We start from the raw sequence: 20971 nt of genomic DNA on the forward strand, positions 1-20971 counted from the left end.
AATAGCAACAATCAAATGAAGACAGACTTAAGAATCAGTTTTATAACCTGTGTGAAATATATTCTGTATTTCTGATATTGTGTATTATAGTAATGACTGCATTGGCTGAAACTGTTGTTTTTGTGCCCTGTTTAAGGAAGCCTTGACTGAAGCAGTTCATAAATTCATAAATGAATATGTGTAAAATAGAAGTACTGATGAAATTAGTATTTTCAGAAAAGAAAAAGGATGAGAATGAACAACACTAGCAGCTCTGAAGCTCCCTACATCCTGGGATGACTTTGCTATGGGTTTTTCTATATACCACTTAGACTCTCACTTATTTGTTTGGAAAATTAGATAACAAGCTGCTTGCCAAATCTTCATTACTGTCTAGCTCTACTCTTCCATTTAGTAAAACAGGGAAGAAAGTGGGGTGATGCTTCACTTATTCATACTTCTACTACAAAATCTTATTTTGCATCTGCTTCCAAACCTCCTGAACAGTAAAGTATCTAAACATGGTAAGGATGTAAAACATTAAGCAGAAACCCCAGGGCAAGAAACACAGCTGGACAGGATGACATGACTCCCTGAGCAACTGGATAATGCAGACGTTGCAGTAAATGCCTAGACTACTGTCTCATTAGAAAGTAAGGAGAGATTATGCTAGTACAGGGGTAGGCAACCTCGGCTCTTTTATGACTCATGGACTTCAATTCCCAGAATTCCTGAGCCAGCTGGCTCAGGAATTCTGGGAGTTGAAGTCCATGAATCATAAAAGAGCCAAGGTTGCCTACCCCTGTGCTAGAAGAAGAATGACAAAGGTTATTTTTGATCCATAATAAAGAGGAAAATATCAGCATAAAGAGGGTCTTATGGCAGATTAGACTACAGTAAATGAATAATATCTCTGGAAACAGCACAAGAAAACAGAACAACAAATATATAAAACCTATAAGGCCTTGCTTAGATAGGAATCAAAGCAATATATACAGAAGAAGAGATATCGTCCAAGGATGTAAAAAGGATCCAGTTATTTTAGCTCATCAAAAGCTGTGTGTGATGCAGCTACTTACAAAACCAATTTTTATACATCATAAATTTATAGTATCTGCATCAGAAGACGTAAATTACTCTATTTTATTATATCCTAGAGCATTAAGGCCATGCCTACGTACTATATTTTAATAAGGTCATTAATAAATCAGTCGGAAAATTAAATTATATCAAAATAATTAAATACATTCACTAAGCTTAGGTTTGCAAAAGAGAAAATTAAAACTAGTCAGAAAACACAATCTGCAAACATCTCATGATGTCATGCAGAAGGCATGAGAAGTAGCCACAGATGCAAACTGGAAAGGAAGCAGACTTTGCAAAAACATTAGATATTAACCGTGTCAGGCAGTGGAACAGATTGCTTTAAGAAGTAAAAGGTCTCTGAGAATATTTAAACAGATGCTGTATGCTGTAGATGCCTCCTTTGCTGCACCTCCTTTATTATGTTGCAGAGCAGGCAAAATGTCATGTGACAAAAGGCAGACAGCGAAGAAGACTACCTGTATCTTTTATCACACAATGAACTATATACAGAAATAAAACAAACTTCTATAATGTGAGGTAAATTTATCTGAAACGGAAGGGGAAGCGGCCACAGAATATGTACCTGTTGCGGGAGTACAGTGGATTACTGTTTGACCTGGTTCTTTCACCTCAGTGCTGCTTGAGTCATCTACATCTGGTGCACCTAGATTAAAAGGACAGAAAACCAGGTTTACAAAGATATGAAATTCTGCTTGATATATTTTATTTTATTTTATTTAAAAAAAACACAACTCAAGAAACTAAACTTTTTTTTCTCATCAAGTCAATCTTGACTCTGAGTGAATGCCTGAACAAATCCCTGCAGTTTTCTGGGCAAGATTTTTTGGAAGTGAATTGCTATTGCTTTCTTCCCAGGACTAAGAGAGAAGGGGACTGGCCCCAGAGTTATCCAGCTGGCTTTGCGCCCAAGGTAGGATTAGAATGCACGGTGCCTTTAAGATTCTAGAGCTGTGTTACATTAAATTAGAATTACTTAAAACAGGGGTAAGAAACAAGATTCCTCAGGGGCATCGCCATGAACACCCATCAAGACTTCATTAAAGAGTCATATAAAAAAGGAAAACAATTATTAAATGAGAGAGAAGCCAACATCCAGTAAGATGAAGTATCAGGCGTCAGCATACTATGTATTTACAATAATATGTTTGCATCCCTTAGATTATACAAATATTCTTACAAAAATAAATGTGATGTGCAACCTATGACCCCTGCACAGTGTGAAATCATAGGTTCCTGCCATACATGTTTGGCGGAAGCAAGACTGGAAAAAGATGGGATATAGTAAATCACAACACCACAGACCAGCAGTAATTATATCCTGAATTCCAAGGACAGGATGTGTCATTAGAAGTCTCAATTTATGATAAAAGCCTCTAGACATGATTGGGATAGAAAAATGGGAAGTCTTCCTTTTCTATTCCAATTCATGAAGTCAGTAACTAAGCACAGATAGTTGAACATTTTTAAACTAAAAGTAGTTTCTCTGCGACTCAGCATTATTTATTATCCACGCTTTTCTGGAATATTTGCTTAACTCAAATTTGTTCTTTCTCCCTATATCTTAAAAGTACTGATATTTTTGTCTCTATACATTATTTTTCTATGTTATTAAGTTTTTATTTTCATTTTGTGAATTGTATTTACAGCTCCAATAGTTATGCGTTCTTTTCCTTTTAATTGTGGTTTTTTTGGTACTCAAGAAAGCATTTTCAAAATTCTTTGCAAGTGGTTAGGCTAGATATGCCATTTCTAATACAATTTATAACATAGGGGGTGGAAAATGCTCACTGCTGTCCAATTTCATTTTTTCCAGTCACTGCCTACAGTGCCTCTTTATGGAAACCATGCAGTACCATCTAAGATTTTTCAAAATTCATGAACACAAAGAGAAAAGGTGCACACGTACACGTTGCTTTTCCTGGATTTGTTATAAATATATTGTGATACAACTCTTGAATTTGCAATGGATTATTCATAAACCATTGTCAAATTAAAACATATATTCATGCCTCCAGAGAGCAAATAGATAAACATGCCAGATCTTATACTTTTATGAGACAAAAACCTTTATGAATGTTCCTACAAATGCCAACCACATCTAATCAGATATGATACCATTTCTTTGAATTCAGAGGTGAGCTATGTTTATACTTTGAGGAAAATAAAGAAATGTTTTTGAATTATTATAGATAACTTTTTACCATTTTGTGGAGACCCACAGCACTTTTTTAAAGTTCCAAATGAATAAACACTAGGTAATAAACACTCTAGCAAAGATACGTTTTAGAAATTCTTTTAGATAGGCAGCTTTTCAGGGGGAGAGTATTTTTTATATGGAAATATATTCAAACATACACATATTGTTAAGCAGTTATCCCTCTTCAAAAATATAATTCAATTATTCCATGTAATAAAAATAATTCTGACCAGGCCCTGATATGCCATTGAGCATTCTTTGCTTTGGAATTTTTGACCAGAATATTATACATGTTTATATCCAAATCATATAATATGGATTACATAGCCCCAGCTGATCTCAATCATGAAATGATATAGAAACAAAATATTCTGCATGACTGTTTAGTTTAAATAGCATACTATGTTCAATGTATAAATACAGCTAACAACTGAATTCATTAGCACATGCTCTATTAACATCCTTAAAATCCCTTTAATTTTTAAATAATCTGCATATATTATGATAGTATCAGAGCACTCACCTTGATCATTTATGATTTCTTGACTCTGATTTTGGAGGCTGGGATCCTCAGTATTGGCATTCAAATAAGAGTCACAACCCCAGAAAGGACAACATTGGTAGGCATAAGGGACAGACAAAGATCTGAAAGTATGAAGAGAACAGTAGGAAAAAAGTTTTATTTATTTTACTTAATCTATTTGTATTTTGGTATAACTAATAGCAATAATGTAATAATAAATAAATAAAAATAGAACAATAACGAAGACCTCATAATTATAGGCCCACAATAAAAAAAGCATAACTTTCTATATAATATCTGACCTGGACTTCACTGTCCCATTCTAAACCAGTTGCTTTGAGGACATCTCTATTTACAGTACATTATAGTAACTTATCAGGAAAGTAGCCATTGATGGTAATAATGGCTGGGCCAGGAATCTCTAGGAAGAGATGTAGTTAGTAAATCCATCACAGATAAAAATAGGGGCTGTTCACAATCACTCTAGCACACTGAGAGGCAATCCTGACCTCGTCCCTTGTGACTCCGCTAGTCATGTTGCCAAACTGCTGGCAGATTTAAATAACTTTCTCAGAGAAAACAAAAGCAAACACACAAGGCTGTCATGGTTTGCTATCACAGACTCTAACAGACCTTCCAGAACTTTCTGGAGTTATGTCAGCACTCATACTAGCAGAAGAGATTCCTTGAGTGATTTTCCACAATTCAGTGGTAGCGAAGAAAAAACTTTTCTCCTTGGTGTAGACCAGGGGTAGGCAACCTTGGCTCTTTTATGACTCGTGGACTTCAACTCCCAGAATTCCTGAGCCAGCATGGCTCAGCTTGGAAACCTCTCCCTTTCCCCTCAGGATGGCTGGCTGAAGAATTCTGGGAGTCCACCAGTCATAAAAGAGCCAAGGTTGCCCACCCCTGGTGTAGACCTTCCAAAACATAATAGAGTCATGTTAGTGTTTAGATTTTTGCCACTGGAAGTCTAGCCATAGGTATGGCTGCTTCATCCCTCACCATTTTTCACTAAAACAAGAGGATCAGCTGTTTTGATGAAGAGTCAAAACATGTTTAGGAGTCAATTAGTCAATAGCTTTAGTTGGTCGTTCCAGCCTGTCATACCAAAGGTCTCAACTGAAAGATGGAATAACAAGCAAATTCTGAAAGTCACAGGATGCAAAAGCCATAGCTGATGGTCCTTATTAACTGATCCATCTATGATAAAATGTTCACTCATGGAATACCTTCCTCAGTGCAGAACGTCTAGTCCAAAGTGTTCCCTGATAGAGAAATGGAGGTAGATATTACCTGAAATAGGCTAAAGAAAGTCACAATGACCATGAACTAAGCTGCATTCAAGAGCTTGAAAATCTCAAGTACTAAGCTGTGACTCGACATCATCTGTAAGACTAGCACTATTAGTTCAATTAGGAAAGTTCCTGATATCTAGAGTACCATTAAGATGCCTGTCTTATTTTACTCACTCTGCTCTCGAGGTACTCATATTCAGAACTCTTAGCCTGTATCATTTTAGGCTCTGTCATGAGAATGGAATGGGAATCCTTTACAATGATGGGAACTCTCTCCTTCCTGAGGCCCACTTCATAGCTCTGTTTCACATCACAGAAACCAGGTAGGAATATGAGATTAGATGTTGCTGTCCAGCTCACCCAACCAGGTGTCTGTCACACATACCATCTTTTCATTCCAGATCAGATCATTCATGAAATGGGTCTCATTCATGTCCAATTTGGTATTCAATGGGAGAATTGACAAGCTTTTCTCCCCTCACCTCTTTAAGCAGTAGCATTTTTTGAAGCAGATTTTTCCCCCAAAAAAATATCTTCTGACAAAATCTTGAAGTTAAAATGAATGCTGCAATTTCCTAAAGCTTGATTTTATTTAGAGAAAAAAATATATAGTATAGATTGATACAAGCTGAAAATTTAAGAAAAACTCATCTGAATGTAATCCAACACTATGTTATAGTGTTGTTATTTTTAGAGAAGCAAGATATTTTGTGAAATCATGTTGTTACCTGTGCATATTGAAACGAACGTTCATCAAGTTGGCTGGAAAGCAACAGCCTTGCGCAAGTGAATTCCCAGGAAAGCACAAGCAGTAAGCCCACACCTGTCATCCTTATTGTTCTCTCGGGTTACATGAAATTCTACATACTGCAAGTCTGGATTTAACTAATTCAATGAATGCCAGAAATATTTATGCATTCAGAACAGGTCAGATCCATATTTTCTATTATTTTAATTATATCCTGTCACATAACTTACAGTTATTAAAAAACTAATTAACTCAGATTAACCTTAAACATATAACAAATGAAAAATATCACCATTAGAACAGTAACAAGTTATCACTGCTAACAGAAATAGGATACTAGATCAGCTTTTATCCCTCTCTGAATAAAAACCCATCAACCAATTTCCAAATAGCAGGGATACATGTGACCTGCTGGGCTTATCCAAAATGAGGTTTCCATAGGAGATGTGTAAGAAAAAGAAGGAATAGGAAGAAAAGCCATAGCCAATACAGCAGCTAGACAAAAGAAATCTTAGTCTGGGGCAGAAATATAATTTGAGAAACTTTTTCAGACATGGCCCTTCCTAGGTCTCCTGAAAAAGGATGAAAGAGCATATTCAGACTTGCAAGATTCTGTTACTATAACCTTATAATAAAAGTATTAGGTTATATGTTTCTGGGTTTCGTGTACCTTGGAGGACTGACAAAAGTTATTAACAAACAACAGAGCCTTGCCCTTTATTTCTTCTGAACTAGCCTTAATCAAGGAAATAATTCAAGTTAACTTCTGAGAATGTTTGTGCATTTGGTATACTAGCGTATACTTGTCATACTATTTTCTTGCCATTGTAGGCTGAGCAGAAGCAATGGATGTTGTTGCTCTTTCAAGAGTATAATACTTTGGGGAAACTCATTCCTTCCAGTATTTATGCTGACAATGTCAATGTCAAAAGATTTATAGTAATCCACTACTCTTGCTTACCCTGGGTAAGAAATGAGAGTGGGGGAGAAGATAAAAAAAAGATGAATTAAAGCATGATTTAAAATACATTACTTGCTTCTCTAAAATAGGCATGTCAAACTGCCAGCCCATGGGCCGGATGTGTCACACCAAAACCGTGCCCACCCCATTGCCGGCAATGGGGTAAAAGTAGTGATACGTCGAGCAACGTCACGTGATGTCGTGAGTTTGACATGCCTGCTCTAAAATAATGAACACCTGATGGAAAGCTGAAGAATACTAACAATTGGGATCTCTCACATTCACACTGTACTGCACTATAAATTCCTACTCTATATATCAAATGGGAAATGTACTTTTTCCCATTTTATTTATGATGAACACACAGGACAGAAGCTTAACTGTATCAAAGTCAATATGCAGATCTACTCGCTATAGTATATTGGTGCCAATACTTTATAATTTCAGGTATTACTACCTATCAGCCAGAGAACCTTGTCTAAAGTATTACTTGTTCTATGAGTACAGATTATAAGCTTCCCGCCAAGACTGAGTGGCTGTGCATACCGGCATCTCGGGAGAACCAGTTTTGTCCATCGTTAACTATGGGGGGGGTGAAGTGTTACCCCCGTTGACAGGGCTCGCAACTTGGGCGTTCCCCTGGATTCACGGCTCAGTTTGGAAGATCATATAGGAGCCGTGACCAGGGGGGCTTTTGCCCAGGTTTGCCTGGTGCGCCAGTCGCGCCCCTATTTGGACTGAGATGCCCTACGCACAGTCACTCATGCGCTCGTGACCTCCCGGTTAGACTACTGCAATGCTCTCTACATGGGGCTGCCCTTGAGGACCACTCAGAGGCTTCAGCTGGTGCAGAATGCGGCCGCGCGAGTTGTGATGGGAGTCTCCCGATACTCCCGTGTAACACCTCTTCTCCGCGAGCTGCATTGGCTTCCAGTTGCCCTCCGGGTGAGATTCAAGGTGCTGGTGATGACCTATAAAGCCCTAAATGGCTTGGGTCCGGACTATTTAAGGGAACACCTGCTGCCGGCATCAACTTCCCATCGTCCTGTGCGCTCCCATAGGGAGGGCCTCCTTAGGGTGCCGCTGGTCAGGGAATGCTGGCGGGTGATCCCCAGAGGGAGGGCATTCTCTGTGGGCGCGCCTGCCCTTTGGAATGATTTACCTGTGGAACTCCGGACTGCCCCCGACCTGCGCTCGTTTCGCCGGGACCTGAAAACCTGGCTTTTCGATCTATCTGGCCTGGACTGAGGGGGTTTTTAGTTTTAAGTTTTAACATTGTTTTATTGTTGGGCTATTATTAATTTAATTCTTTTTAATTCTATTTTTATCTTAATTTATATTGTCTTTTAAATATTGCCCTGTAAACTGCCCTGAGTCCTTCGGGAATAGAGCGGTATAGAAAACTAACTAACTAACTAACTAACTAACTAAATGTTTGCTGGGGATTTTTTTTTTACAGATTCTTGCTTGCTCCCTTTATATCTGGAGGTTAAACCTAATAAATTTTATCTCTCAAGATTTTCAATATGAAACATAGGTAAACTGAATTATAAATGTTTTGGACCCTAGTGATACAGCTAAACCATTTAACTTCTTATATTATTTATTATTTATTATTTGGATTTGGATATTAGTTATGTTGATTTGGCACCACCTCTCTACGACCAAGATAAAAGTCTAACTGATAGATATCATTAAAATAGAAATGCCAAAGATTGGATGTGGTATATTATTAATGTAAGATGTGAGTTTTATAATTCTGTTAGAGACTGGTGAGCTTGACTAATAAGTTAGAAGTCTTATAAAAGGAAAAAAATACAAAAGAAATTGCTTTCTTGTAATTCATCTCAGTGTAGTCTATAATCAGCTACTTTAATCACTGGCATAAAGTCCCAAAAATTTCATAAAGATCTTTTGTAGCGCAATTTGGAAATGAGAAGAATTGAATATACACTTAGAACTGAAAAGCAAGCATCGTACCTGTGAGATACATTCCTTTCCATAAAGGCCACTGAGTATATAAAATATTGTGCATCTATAATCAATGTGAATCAAGAACAAGAATGCAAAATCTATTTGCAATATTCCTTACTGTATGGTTTTCCAATAGCTTATCTTCTTTGCAACTAAACTAAACTAAACAAGTAAAATATTTTAAGGCCTAAATACATTTATCACACTTATTTGGAGATTTAACATTTCATCCTCCAGATAAGCTATGGAGAAAAGTTAAGCTACCAAAATTTGATTTGGGAAAGGCAGAAACAGCACGAGTCCATATTTAAACTTTTGACATATACATGAAAGAATAAAGAATTTTGTCCCAATTCTTCACAACGGATTGAACACTGGATTAGTTTCCTACTAGTAAGAAGAACATGAGAAGCCTTATAGTGATACATTACTAAAGAAGAAGAGTGGTTTTGGGGGGGGGGGGTGATTCTGAATTCAGTAGGGGTTTTAAATGCATAGAAGCATAGAGTTGGAAGGGACTTTGAAGGTCTTCCAGTCCATCCCTCTGCCCAAGGCAGGAGAACTTATACTATCTCAGACAAATGGTTGTCCAATCTCTAAATAATATGCAAGACTGCTTGCTAAGATATGAGGGTGTCGTAACTGAACTGACATGATTTGGGAAAGCAAGTGTAATCTGAACAGAATAACTGTATAGTTAAAATATGAGGGTACCAACTTAATTATTGACTCACCTTAGTTTCGTGAAGTCTTTTGGTGATAATGTTTCTTTCAGTTCAATGTTGCCTATCAGCTTAAGTTGCTTTAATCTACTCAGACCTCCAGTTGGTAATGAAGTCAACATATTGAAGCTCAAGTCTCTAAAGGCATGGAGAGAAAGAAATAAGTATGAGGGGAAACAAAAATACTAAACAGTTGAATTTGCAAAACAAAAACAGAAGAAATAGCAAGTAATTCTACAATAAGGCTCTACTAAAAAGCTGCAATCTATTATTTTTTTTGTTTAGTGTTTGTAGCCCTCCAGAAACTTACAAAGGCATATGCTTAATAAAAGCAAAAAAAAAAAAAACTTAGCTGAGAGATTACCTAGTGAGTTTCATGGCTAAGAATGAATTGGGACCTGACCTCTTTTACTGCATTTCACTGACTTTAGATTTCCTGTTGCTATTAAAACAAATACATTTATTTTGTCCGACAAGCACCTTATCCAAAAGGGAAAGGCAGATGATATTTACCAGTCTCATTTGCTTTCCCATGCTTGCAAGGATTGTCATTTCTGGCAACACAGCAGCTTTTGCCACCTTGACAAGTACAACTGTCCCATGCAGCCGGGCAGCTAATGTATATGGCTGATTAAAATTCTCCATTAGAAATCTTATAACTTGTTGTCCCATATGCAGAATAAAGACGGACCCATATGTGTTGTAACTCTAAGCTCCACATAAAACTTGTCGCAAGGAAAGTGACAAGGCTTGAGTCACTATGAGCAAGATCTTCTGGTTCAGGAATGGGCTCAATTGGTAGGTAACACATTCCTCTCTACCCAGACCTTCACAGAATTTAGCATCGTGGAACTTCTAAAAGGCATCCTCTTCCTGGCCAAGGATGGAGATGTATAAAATTGCTATCATCAGTGTATTGATGATATTACATCTTGTATTGTCAGATAACCTCACCCAATGAGGAGAGTTGAAAGATTTGCACCCTGAGGTATCCCACATTGTAGTTGCTTAGGGCTGTACCTCTCCTTCCACCTTCAACAACTGCTACTAGCTGTGGAGAAAGGAGGAAAAACACTGGAAAACAGTGCCCCTCTCTACCATTCTCCACAGTCTGTCCAGAAAGGTACCACAGTCGATGGTATTGAAAGCCGCCAAGAGATTCAGATTTCCTTTGCATGAGATCAGGAAATGGGGAATTTGGAAGAAAATCAGGTTTCCACAGGCTTTTTCATTAAAGTGCAATAACGTATGTGATGACGTACTACCTCGGACATTATTTTTGCTTCTTTTAAATACAGGATGAATGGTTTTAACACTGTGCAAAAGAGGTTTTTTTGAGAAGGAGTTATCATATTTTAAGACTGGAAACGTGCACTATGCTAAACGGCCTACTTACAGGTTGGTAATAGCACTGAGCGTAGTAAATGCTTCCTTGTTAACCCGGTGGATCAGGTTTCTGCTGAGATCACTGCAATTTTAAAAAGAACTATTGTGTTAGTGATTTACACTGACACTTTCGAATGGTCATTGCTTGCAGTTCAATGATTACATTATGTTTTAGGTCACACTAAGTTTCCAACAGATAAATAACTTGAGTTTATCTGTATTTTACAATGTCATCTTGACAATTTTCTTTATCTAATTCTTTTAAAAAGACTTAATTCACTGGAAAGCTTTACAGTTTGGGGACTATAAAGATCTAAGCTCCATACAGTACGAAACTGTAATATTCTGTTTGTTCTCTGTTCTTTAGGGCACCACCAGGTTACCTAAATCAGAACGCAATTAAATCTTGAAACCTGGGGCACGAACACCTGGCTAGCAAAGAACGCCAGACTCCACTCCACATATGAAAATGCCTTTATGGACACCAGAATGGAAACTAATGTTAAAAATGGCTTATCTTTGTATTTAGATTCTCTTTTGCATGAGAAAAAAGTTGTTTCCCATCATTAAAGGTGTATTATATATGATATAACATGATGTAAACATTCCCTTGAGTGTATATGTTAACAACACATAAGCATCGTCAAAGCATATATAAGGGAAGCCGCCTGACAGGAATACACGCGGGAACTTTGACAGCTGTCAAAGTTCCCCGTACTGCGCAGGCGCCTCCACTGACAGCTCGCGGCTGTCAAATTCCGGACCGTGAAGAAGACTGAGCTGTCAAAGCGTCCGCCACACTGCGCAGGCGCAGCCACTGACAGCTCGCGGCTGTCAAAACACCACACCACGCGGAAGCCGGAGCTGTCAACAGAAGACGACGCTGATTGGTCCCTGCCTGACACGGCGCCAAAATAAATACATCTGATTGGTCCTCGCTACCAGCTGCCGGCTATAAAAGCCGGACAAGTTATTCTCTGCCTTGCCTTGCTCTAAATAAACTTGTTGTTTTACTAGCCTGTCGTCCCGAGCGGTCCTTCGGCTACTTCACTGGCGACGAAGGTGGGATTGCTCCGGAGCTGAAGTCACGGCCGAGGAAGAGAGTTTCCGGCAAGAGCTGACACGGAAGTTTTAACTTCCATCGGAGCAACCCAGGACCGGACGACATGGCAAACTTCGGCCGTGTGAGGGAGTTTGATACCCGCCATCCCGAGAGATGGCAATCACACCTCGGCCAAGTTGAAGGATTTCTCCTCGTCAGTAAAATTACTGACGACCGAGCAAAGGCCGCCGCCCTGCTGTACATCAGCGGGCCCCCGGTGTACGACGCAGCCGTCGGGCTGTTCAGCCCAGTGCCCATCACGGACGTCTCCTACGCGGACCTGGTGGACCAGCTGAACAAGTACTACATGCCGGCTCGCTCGGAACTGTACTGGCGGGTGCAATTCGCACAAAAGAAACAACGGCAGGACGAGCCCGCCAACGAGTTCATCGCCGGGGTCAGACACGCCGCGCGGAACTGCTGCTTCCCCGACCTGGAAGACCGCATCAGGGACCAGGTGGTGATCGGTCTGAGGGACGAGAAACTACAAAAAAAACTGACGTCCAAACCTGACATGAATCTGGCTGAGCTGACCAGGGAGATCATGGCATATGAACACAGCCACAAAAAGAAGCCGACGAACATGACCCCAGAGACCCCGGCAACCGTCTACCAGGAAAGCGCAACCTTCAGCGACAGCGGAGAGTCGGTAGATTTCACCGATGGAGAAGCCCTACAGCGCAGGATGGAGCACCGACAGCCGAGGAGGGGAAAAACGTCGGACCGCCGAGGAGTCAGGGACCCTCCACCGCCACCCCCGCGTTACGTGCAACGAGCCGCCTGTGCCAGCTGCGGGGGCAACCATGCCCGTGGAAGCTGCCGCTTTAGGAACGCAAAATGCCACAACTGCGGGAAGACTGGCCACATCAAGCCGGTGTGCCGCAGCAAGGGCCGGGACAACGTCAATGAGGTGGAGGCAAACCCCCCAGGTAGGCCAGCTGCCCAGGCCAACAGGGAAACCCCACCAGGCAACCGGGTTGAGACAATCGATAGGGTAAACTGCATAAGTTCCAAGGTTAAGGTCTGGGTCAGAATTCAGGGGGTGCCTTGCCACATGGAGGTGGATTCAGGGTCAGCGGTCTCCTTAATTTCGCTAACTACCTATCAGGAGATCTGTCAGAAAGGCCGAAGACAAATTCCCCTGAAACAAACTCAGGTTCACCTTGCAGACTTCCAGAAAACCCCTATTCCGCTGGAAGGGAAAGCCAAGGTCCTTGTACAGTATAAGGGGTTCAAAGGCACCCTGGAGGTTTTAGTTACGCCAGGGAACCGTACCAACTTGATAGGGCTTAACTGGTTCACGCCACTAGGCATCGCCTTATCTGGGGTTAATACCATTCAAACACCCAGCCTGGAAGCCGTTTGCGAAAAGTACGCCGACGTTTTCGAGGGCACTTTAGGGAAATATACAGGTCCCCCCATTTCCCTGCAATTAAATCCAGCAATCCAACCAATTAAAATAAGAGCTAGGAGGGTACCCTTTGCCCTCAAAGAAAAAATTGAAAATGAGCTTGACCGACTCGTGAGTCTAGGGGTGCTGGAGCCAACAGATGGGGGAACCTGGGAGACCCCTATTGTCACCCCAATCAAACCTAATGGCGAAGTGAGAGTATGCGCTGACTATAAGGCGACAGTCAACCTAGCCCTCAGCCCCCATGCTTACCCGGTGCCAGCGGTAAGGGACGTATTTGCTTCCATCCGCTCTGGCACCATTTTCGCCAAGCTCGACCTCTCGCAGGCATATTTACAGCTGCCTGTCACAGACGACACCGCGGAAGCGCAAACTATTGTCACCCACCGCGGTGCTTTTAAAGTTAAGAGGCTTCAGTTCGGCATATCTGCAGCCCCGGGTATCTTCCAGGGTATCATGGAAAAGACCCTGAAAGGAATACCCGGGGTCTGCCCCTATTTTGACGATGTTCTCATCGCCGGAGAAAATGAAGCTAGTTTAGCTGACAGGCTGTCAGCTGTGCTGAGCCGGCTCAGAGAAGCCGGTCTCAAACTTAAGCGGGAAAAGTGCTCCATTGGAGTCACTTCTACAGAATTCCTAGGGTATAAAATCGATAGCCAGGGCATCCACCCCACCTCTGAGAAACTAAGGGCTATTCAAACCGCACCCAGCCCTAGGAATAAGCAAGAGCTTCAATCCTTTTTGGGACTGTTAAACTTTTACCATGCTTTCATTCCCCACAAAGCCACTATTGCAGAGCCTCTCCATAGGCTCCTCGATAAGGGTACAACTTGGTCCTGGACCAAAGAACATGAAAATAGTTTCCAATCGTTAAAAAAAATTATCTGTCAAAGCTCAACCATCACCCTTTTCAGAGAAGACACCCCAATATGCATCGCTTGCGATGCCTCTCCCTACGGAATTGGGGCAGTCTTAAGTCACCTATTCAAGGATGGCACACAACGACCCATAGCCTTCTATTCTCGCACTCTGACCAAAGCAGAAAGAAACTATGCACAAATTGACAGGGAAGCCCTAGCGATAGTAGCAGGGGTCAAAAAATTTCATGATTATCTGTATGGAAGACCATTTACGATATTTACGGATCACAAACCCCTGCTAGGCATATTTACTTGGAATAAAATTACACCACAAATTCTCTCCCCGAGAATCTTAAGATGGTCAACGTTCTTAGCAGCCTATTCTTATCAACTAATACATAAACCAGGTAAGGAATTAGGACATGCTGACTGCCTCAGCAGACTGCCCATACAAACCAGGGACTCAGATCCAGCCCCAGCCAGCCTAATTTTAGCAATCTCTCAGCTTCCAGAATGCCCCCTGACGGCAAACATTATAGCTAATAATTCAGCAAAAGATAAAATACTTGCCAGAGTCCTCAAATGGGCCACAACAGGGTGGCCAGCTCAAAACCCACAACCCCAATTCCAACCTTATTATAACAGGAAAAACGAGATTTCAACACATAGAGGATGCCTACTATGGGGAAATAGGGTCATCATACCAGAGAAAAACATAGACCAAACATTACACATTTTACATGAAGGGCACCCTGGAATTGTAAAAATGAAGGCAATGGCTAGAAGTTATGTATGGTGGCCTGGCATAGATAAACAAATTGAAAAGTATGTGGGTGGGTGTTATACCTGTCAGGAGACCAGGAGTGAACCCCCCCAGGCACCGATCCATAAATGGGAGACTACAAGGAACCCCTGGTCACGTATACATATAGATTTTGCAGGACCTATCCAGGGCCAAAGTTTCTTAATAGCAGTAGACAGCTATTCCAAATGGCTGGAAGTCACGCCCCTTAGGAAAACAACGTCCGCAGCCACTATTCAAGCCTTAAGAAAAATATTCGCAACGCACGGCCTACCTGACACCATAGTTTCCGACAATGGACCTCAATTCACCTCTCGTGAATTTCAGATCTTCGCTACGAAGAATTGTATTAGGCTGGTCACGTCGGCGCCGTTCCACCCGTCGTCGAACGGAATGGCTGAAATTATGGTACGATCCACGAAAGAAGCATTAAAAAAATTCGTTAAAGGGAACTGGCAGAGGCGACTCAGCCAGTTCCTCTTGTCACAACACACAATGCCATGCTCCACAACGGGCAAATCACCAGCGGAATTAAGATGGGGGAGGAGGCTAATAACACGTCTCGACAGACTGCACCCCGACACATACCCAGAAGAAAAACAGCACCCCCACCCCGGCCGCACACTCAACCCTGGTCAATTAATATGGGCAAGATCATACACAGATAAAAACAAGTGGGTTCAAGGGACAGTAATAAAACAAACAGGGCCCATCTCATACCTCATAGCTACGCAGGCACAGGGCAACATACGCCGCCATATTGACCAGCTCAGACCCAGACAACCGCCACACAATTCCAAGCAACCAACCAACGCCGACTTACAACCCCCACCGGAAATGCTGCCTATCCCAAACCAGGAAGTTGAACACCAAAACGAAGAACCAGAACCAGACCATCCACCACCCCTTCGCCGATCATCCAGGAATCGAAGACCACCCACCTACCTAAAGGACTATCAGTGGGCAGGGTCAAACATCCAAGAGGAAAGAAACGCACCAGGGGAGGGGTAAGGGGTGTATTATATATGATATAACATGATGTAAACATTCCCTTGAGTGTATATGTTAACAACACATAAGCATCGTCAAAGCATATATAAGGGAAGCCGCCTGACAGGAATACACGCGGGAACTTTGACAGCTGTCAAAGTTCCCCGTACTGCGCAGGCGCCTCCACTGACAGCTCGCGGCTGTCAAATTCCGGACCGTGAAGAAGACTGAGCTGTCAAAGCGTCCGCCACACTGCGCAGGCGCAGCCACTGACAGCTCGCGGCTGTCAAAACACCACACCACGCGGAAGCCGGAGCTGTCAACAGAAGACGACGCTGATTGGTCCCTGCCTGACACGGCGCCAAAATAAATACATCTGATTGGTCCTCGCTACCAGCTGCCGGCTATAAAAGCCGGACAAGTTATTCTCTGCCTTGCCTTGCTCTAAATAAACTTGTTGTTTTACTAGCCTGTCGTCCCGAGCGGTCCTTCGGCTACTTCAAAAGGTAAAAGGTAAAGGTTCCCCCGCACATGCGTGCTAGTTTCCGACTCTAGGGGCCGGTGCTCATCTCTGTTTGAAAGCTGAAGAGCCAGCGCTTGTCTGAGGACGTCTCCGTGGTCATGTGGCCGGCATGACTAGACTCCAAAGGCGCACGGAACGCTGTTACCTTCCCACCGTAGTGGTCCCTATTTTTCTACTTGCATTTTTACGTGCTTTCGAACTGCTAGGTTGGCAGAAGCTGGGACGAGTAACAGGCGCTCACTCTGTTACGCGGCACTCGGGATTCGACCCGCCAAACTGCCGACCTTCTGATCGACAGGCTCAGCGTCCTAACCCACTGAGCCACCGCGTCCCTTTCCCATCATTGGGTTAAGCCATATGCCATCAGTTTAATGGAACAATTTCCCTATAATATCTGGATGTTATCTCAGCCTACATTGCTCTATGGAAATTGAGAAGGAAGAGGTGATTAACGTGTGTGTGTGTGTGTGTGTGTGTGTGTGTGTGTGTATTAATTTCTTAAAGCCTATCACTGTCAATTCTTCTGCTATAAACCTGCAATAAAAGCCAGGTCTGTCTGTGGCCACTCAGTGAAGGAATCTGTAATTCAAATGCATCAAGGGTCATTTTCATTTAAATCTTTATCAAGAACAAATGATTCTTTACTAATTCCATCAGAGGTCAACACAGGATTTATGTGTATTTGATTTACTTTGCAGATTCAGCTAATTAAGTTTCAGAATACTTGACATGGCTTTTAAATATGAGTAAAACTAATTTAAATGTTTCAGCGGTGATTTGTCATTTCTGGAAGTAAATTTTCTAGAGCAGAAAAATGTTTGTGGTGTTCTAGATGTAGTTCCAGGAGGGGGGGAAAAAATACATTTTTGGGCAAACCAGAATATGCCACAATCAGAATACAGAATTACAAATATCCCTGCAGGTTGGTTACCCATAACATTAAACCAAGCACAACCCAGCATAAGCAGTGTGGGTTCCAACATGTACAACTTGTAATATATAAGCAAAAAAGATGAAAACCAATGTTTAACAGAAAACCAAAGTAGTTTATATTTTTCACGTGCTTGGGTAAGAACTAGGACACTTTAATTTAGAACATTTGCAGTAGTCCTCAACTTATAACTGGTTGCTTCGTGACCGTTCAAAGTTACAACAGACTTCCCCAGGGTTACTTATAACCTAGATTCAATGTTCTGACAGCTGCCCTCCCCCATGGTCATGTGATCAGATTTTGGGCATTTGGCAACTGCCCACATTTACAGCCATTTGCAGCATCCCATGGTCATATGACCACATTTAGGACTTTTTTGTTTGTTTGTCTGGAACTGTTCTTTACTTCTAGTTTCTGACAAAAACACCTAATGCAGGCAATATATTCAGTTAACAACTGCAGCGGCTCATTTAACAATCTTCTTAAAATGGTTGTAAAATCAAATCAGGTCATATGATGACCCACTTATAGACCGTCCCAACTTATGAAATCCCGGGCCCAGCTGTGATCATAAATCGAGGACTACCTATAGCGTTTGAAATATTAATCCATTTTTTTTAAAAAAAAGGAATCCAAATCATGGAACATCAGGACTCGTATGCTGGCACAAGATATATCTTCAGGATTCTACTTGTCGAAGAAAACGTTTCACAATATCATATTTGTTTACTGATTATCAATTTGGTGCAGCTTTTAAATGAGCATAATGTGTAAGGAGGAGTTTGTATTTAGACAGATTAAATAGATAGCCAGGAGTGTTGGTTTGGATCTAGACTGATTCTGAATGAGGATTTGTTTACAAAATCCGATAGATCCAGATGACAGTATCTACCGTATTTTTCGGACCATAAGACGCACCCAGTTTTTAGAGCAGGAAAACAAGAAAAAAAATATTCTGAACCAAATAGTACCGGTATACTAAAACAGGGCTTTTCAACCTTTTCATCCATTGTACCACTTTTAGGACAAGGCAATGTCCAAGTACCACCAGTCACCCAGCAAGGTGTCAAAAACCTGACCCCCCCCAAAAAAGGGAAAAAAATGATACAGGTAGTCCTTGACTTACAATGATTCACTTAATGACTGTTCAAAGTTACGACAGCACTGAAAAAAGTGACTTATGACCATTTTTCACACTTATGACCGTTGCAGCATCCCCAGGGTCATGTGATTTACATTTGGATGCTTGGCGATCGATTCATATTTATGATGGTCACATTGTTCCAGGGTCATGTGATCACCTTTTGCAACCTTCTGAGAAGCAAAGTTAGTGGGGAAACCAGATTCACTTAACAATCATGTTACTAATTTAATTTCTCTCTCTCCTTCTCTTTCTCTCCCTCTATTTTTCTCTTTCCCTCTATTTCTCCCTTTCTCTCTCTCCCTCTATTTCCCTCCCTCTTTCTTTCTCCTTCTCTCTCCCTTTCTCTCTCTTTCTTTCTCTCCCTCTTTCCCTCTCCCTCTATTTCTCTCCCTTTCTCCTTCTCTCTCTCTCCCTCCCTATTCTTTCTCCTTCTCTCTCTCCCTCTCTCTCTGTTTCTCTCTCTTCCTCCCTGTCCCATTGTCCCTTCTGTCTTTCCTTCCTTCATTTCTTCCTTCCCTCCCTCTTTGTCCTTCCCTCTCCGTGTTAGAGCAGTACCCGCAGAGGCGGCCCTGCAGCCCGGCTTTCTCTTCCAGCAAGCAAGCTGAAACAGAGCTAGGGAGATTGCCAGAAATGCGAATCGGCCGATCTCGCGCTCCTGCAAACTCCCTCGCTCAGTTTCAGCTTCCCTTGCTACAAGAGAAAGCAGGCTGAAACGAGGCAGATTGCAGCAGCGCGAGATCAGCCGATTCGCATTCCTGGCAATCTCCCTCACTCCATTTCAGCCTGCTTTCTCTTGTAGCAAGGGAAGCTGAAACCGAGCGAGGGAGAGTGCAGGAGCGTGAGATCGGCGTTTCTCAGCACGTGCTGATTCGTGCTCCACTTGCAGAGGTTGGGGCTGGCCATATGGATCACCTTCGGACCATAAGACGCACCCTCATTTTCCCCCCCACTTTTGGGGGAAAAAGTGCGTCTTATGGTCCGAAAAATACGGTAATTTGATTTTTTTCTATTACTATTTCCATCTTTTTTCTTCAGTCATGTGTTCATACACACTTACATATTCAAAAGATTAAGGAGGAAAAGAGGGAAGATTTATGTAATAAATTTTGATTGGTATCATTGGTACCATCCCAAATCTGAGATGGGAAGCCAATAGATATTTTACTGTTTTTTATTTTGTTTGGATAAGCAGCTTGTCTTCCAAAACTGAAAACAACCATTCACTTTCAAACTTCTCTTAACTTAAAAGACATCTGTAAAGAGAGAGTATACTTACAGGGTATGCAAAGATGTTAGTCCCTGGAATGTATCTTCTTTGATTTCCTCAATTTGATTATGCTGCAAATATCTGAAATGCAGAAATTAGTTAGGTAGGAATATTTTCATCAAGAAAACAAATACATCAGATGATTCATTATATTCTGGTGAAACAGAGTCCCATTTAACATGTTACTTAACACTAAATATTGCTTATAAAATAGTGTTAAAAAACCCCAAAAGAATGTCTTTGAGAGCAGAACAAGAAATAAAATCCTTTTATCTGATGCTTTTAAAACATAACTGAAACTGAATGGAAATGATTCTGAGTCGTGACCTGCAGTGCTTTTGGCAAATTTCTGTTCCTGTCTGAAAACAACTTGGCATATATTTGCATCTAGTGTAAGCATGCAGCACTGTCTAAAAACAAAGACTGGAGCATTGAGAGGTTTATACTTCACCTCCTAAGAGAATATGAACAATCATTAGATCACAGAAAGAATGTGCTGTATCAGGAACTGACTCTCCAGACAGAAAAGACTCGAACAAAGGAGAGTATGAAGCGAATAATGACAACCAGAAGTAAGAAATATATAAAATATCCTGTATTTCTAGAACTCGGGAACATCTTTAAAACCTTGCTGAAGATAAAGAAAGAGGCCAAAAGTGAAAGAATTAAATTTAACAAAAACAGGAAGGAAACAGAAATAACCACATTCGCAATACTGTATGCTTCCAACACTAGTTAGAACAGATCAGCTTCCACAAGAAGAAAATAGGTTTAAATGCAACCACTTGCAATGAATTATAAACCAATTGAACTTTTTTTTTATTTTCTTACTCCATTTATAAAAGCTCTGGGCAGCTAACAATCAGAAATATCACTAAATCCCCCTCCATCCTAATAATAAAGAAATACTCTTTCAAAATAAACAATTCACAAAATAAATCAAATATAATATTAGAATTACACAAAAGTGAAAAAAACCTCTATTGATTTATTAATGTGGTCAAGTTTGTGTTGACTCTTAAAAGACCACATAGATACATTCCTTC

General features: G+C 41.2%; 1 protein-coding gene across 2 annotated transcripts in view; it reads right to left on the minus strand.

The window, feature by feature from the left end:
• Positions 1-20971, minus strand: part of LGR4 (leucine rich repeat containing G protein-coupled receptor 4) — a 90119-nt gene that overhangs the window by 3193 nt on the left and 65955 nt on the right. Inside the window, exons 13-17 of one of the 2 annotated variants that reach the window (XM_081330281.1) lie at positions 19935-20006; positions 10906-10977; positions 9522-9647; positions 3807-3928; positions 1649-1729 (exon numbers count right to left, since the gene is read on the minus strand). In XM_081330281.1, the coding sequence (XP_081186407.1) occupies positions 1649-1729; positions 3807-3928; positions 9522-9647; positions 10906-10977; positions 19935-20006 (473 nt within the window). The remainder of the gene's footprint in view (positions 1-1648; positions 1730-3806; positions 3929-9521; positions 9648-10905; positions 10978-19934; positions 20007-20971) is intronic. The other variant, XM_081330282.1, reaches the window with a different exon arrangement.

The sequence above is a fragment of the Vipera berus genome (genome assembly GCF_964194415.1).
Source record: "Vipera berus genome assembly, chromosome: 1".
Lineage (NCBI taxonomy): Eukaryota > Metazoa > Chordata > Lepidosauria > Squamata > Viperidae > Vipera > Vipera berus.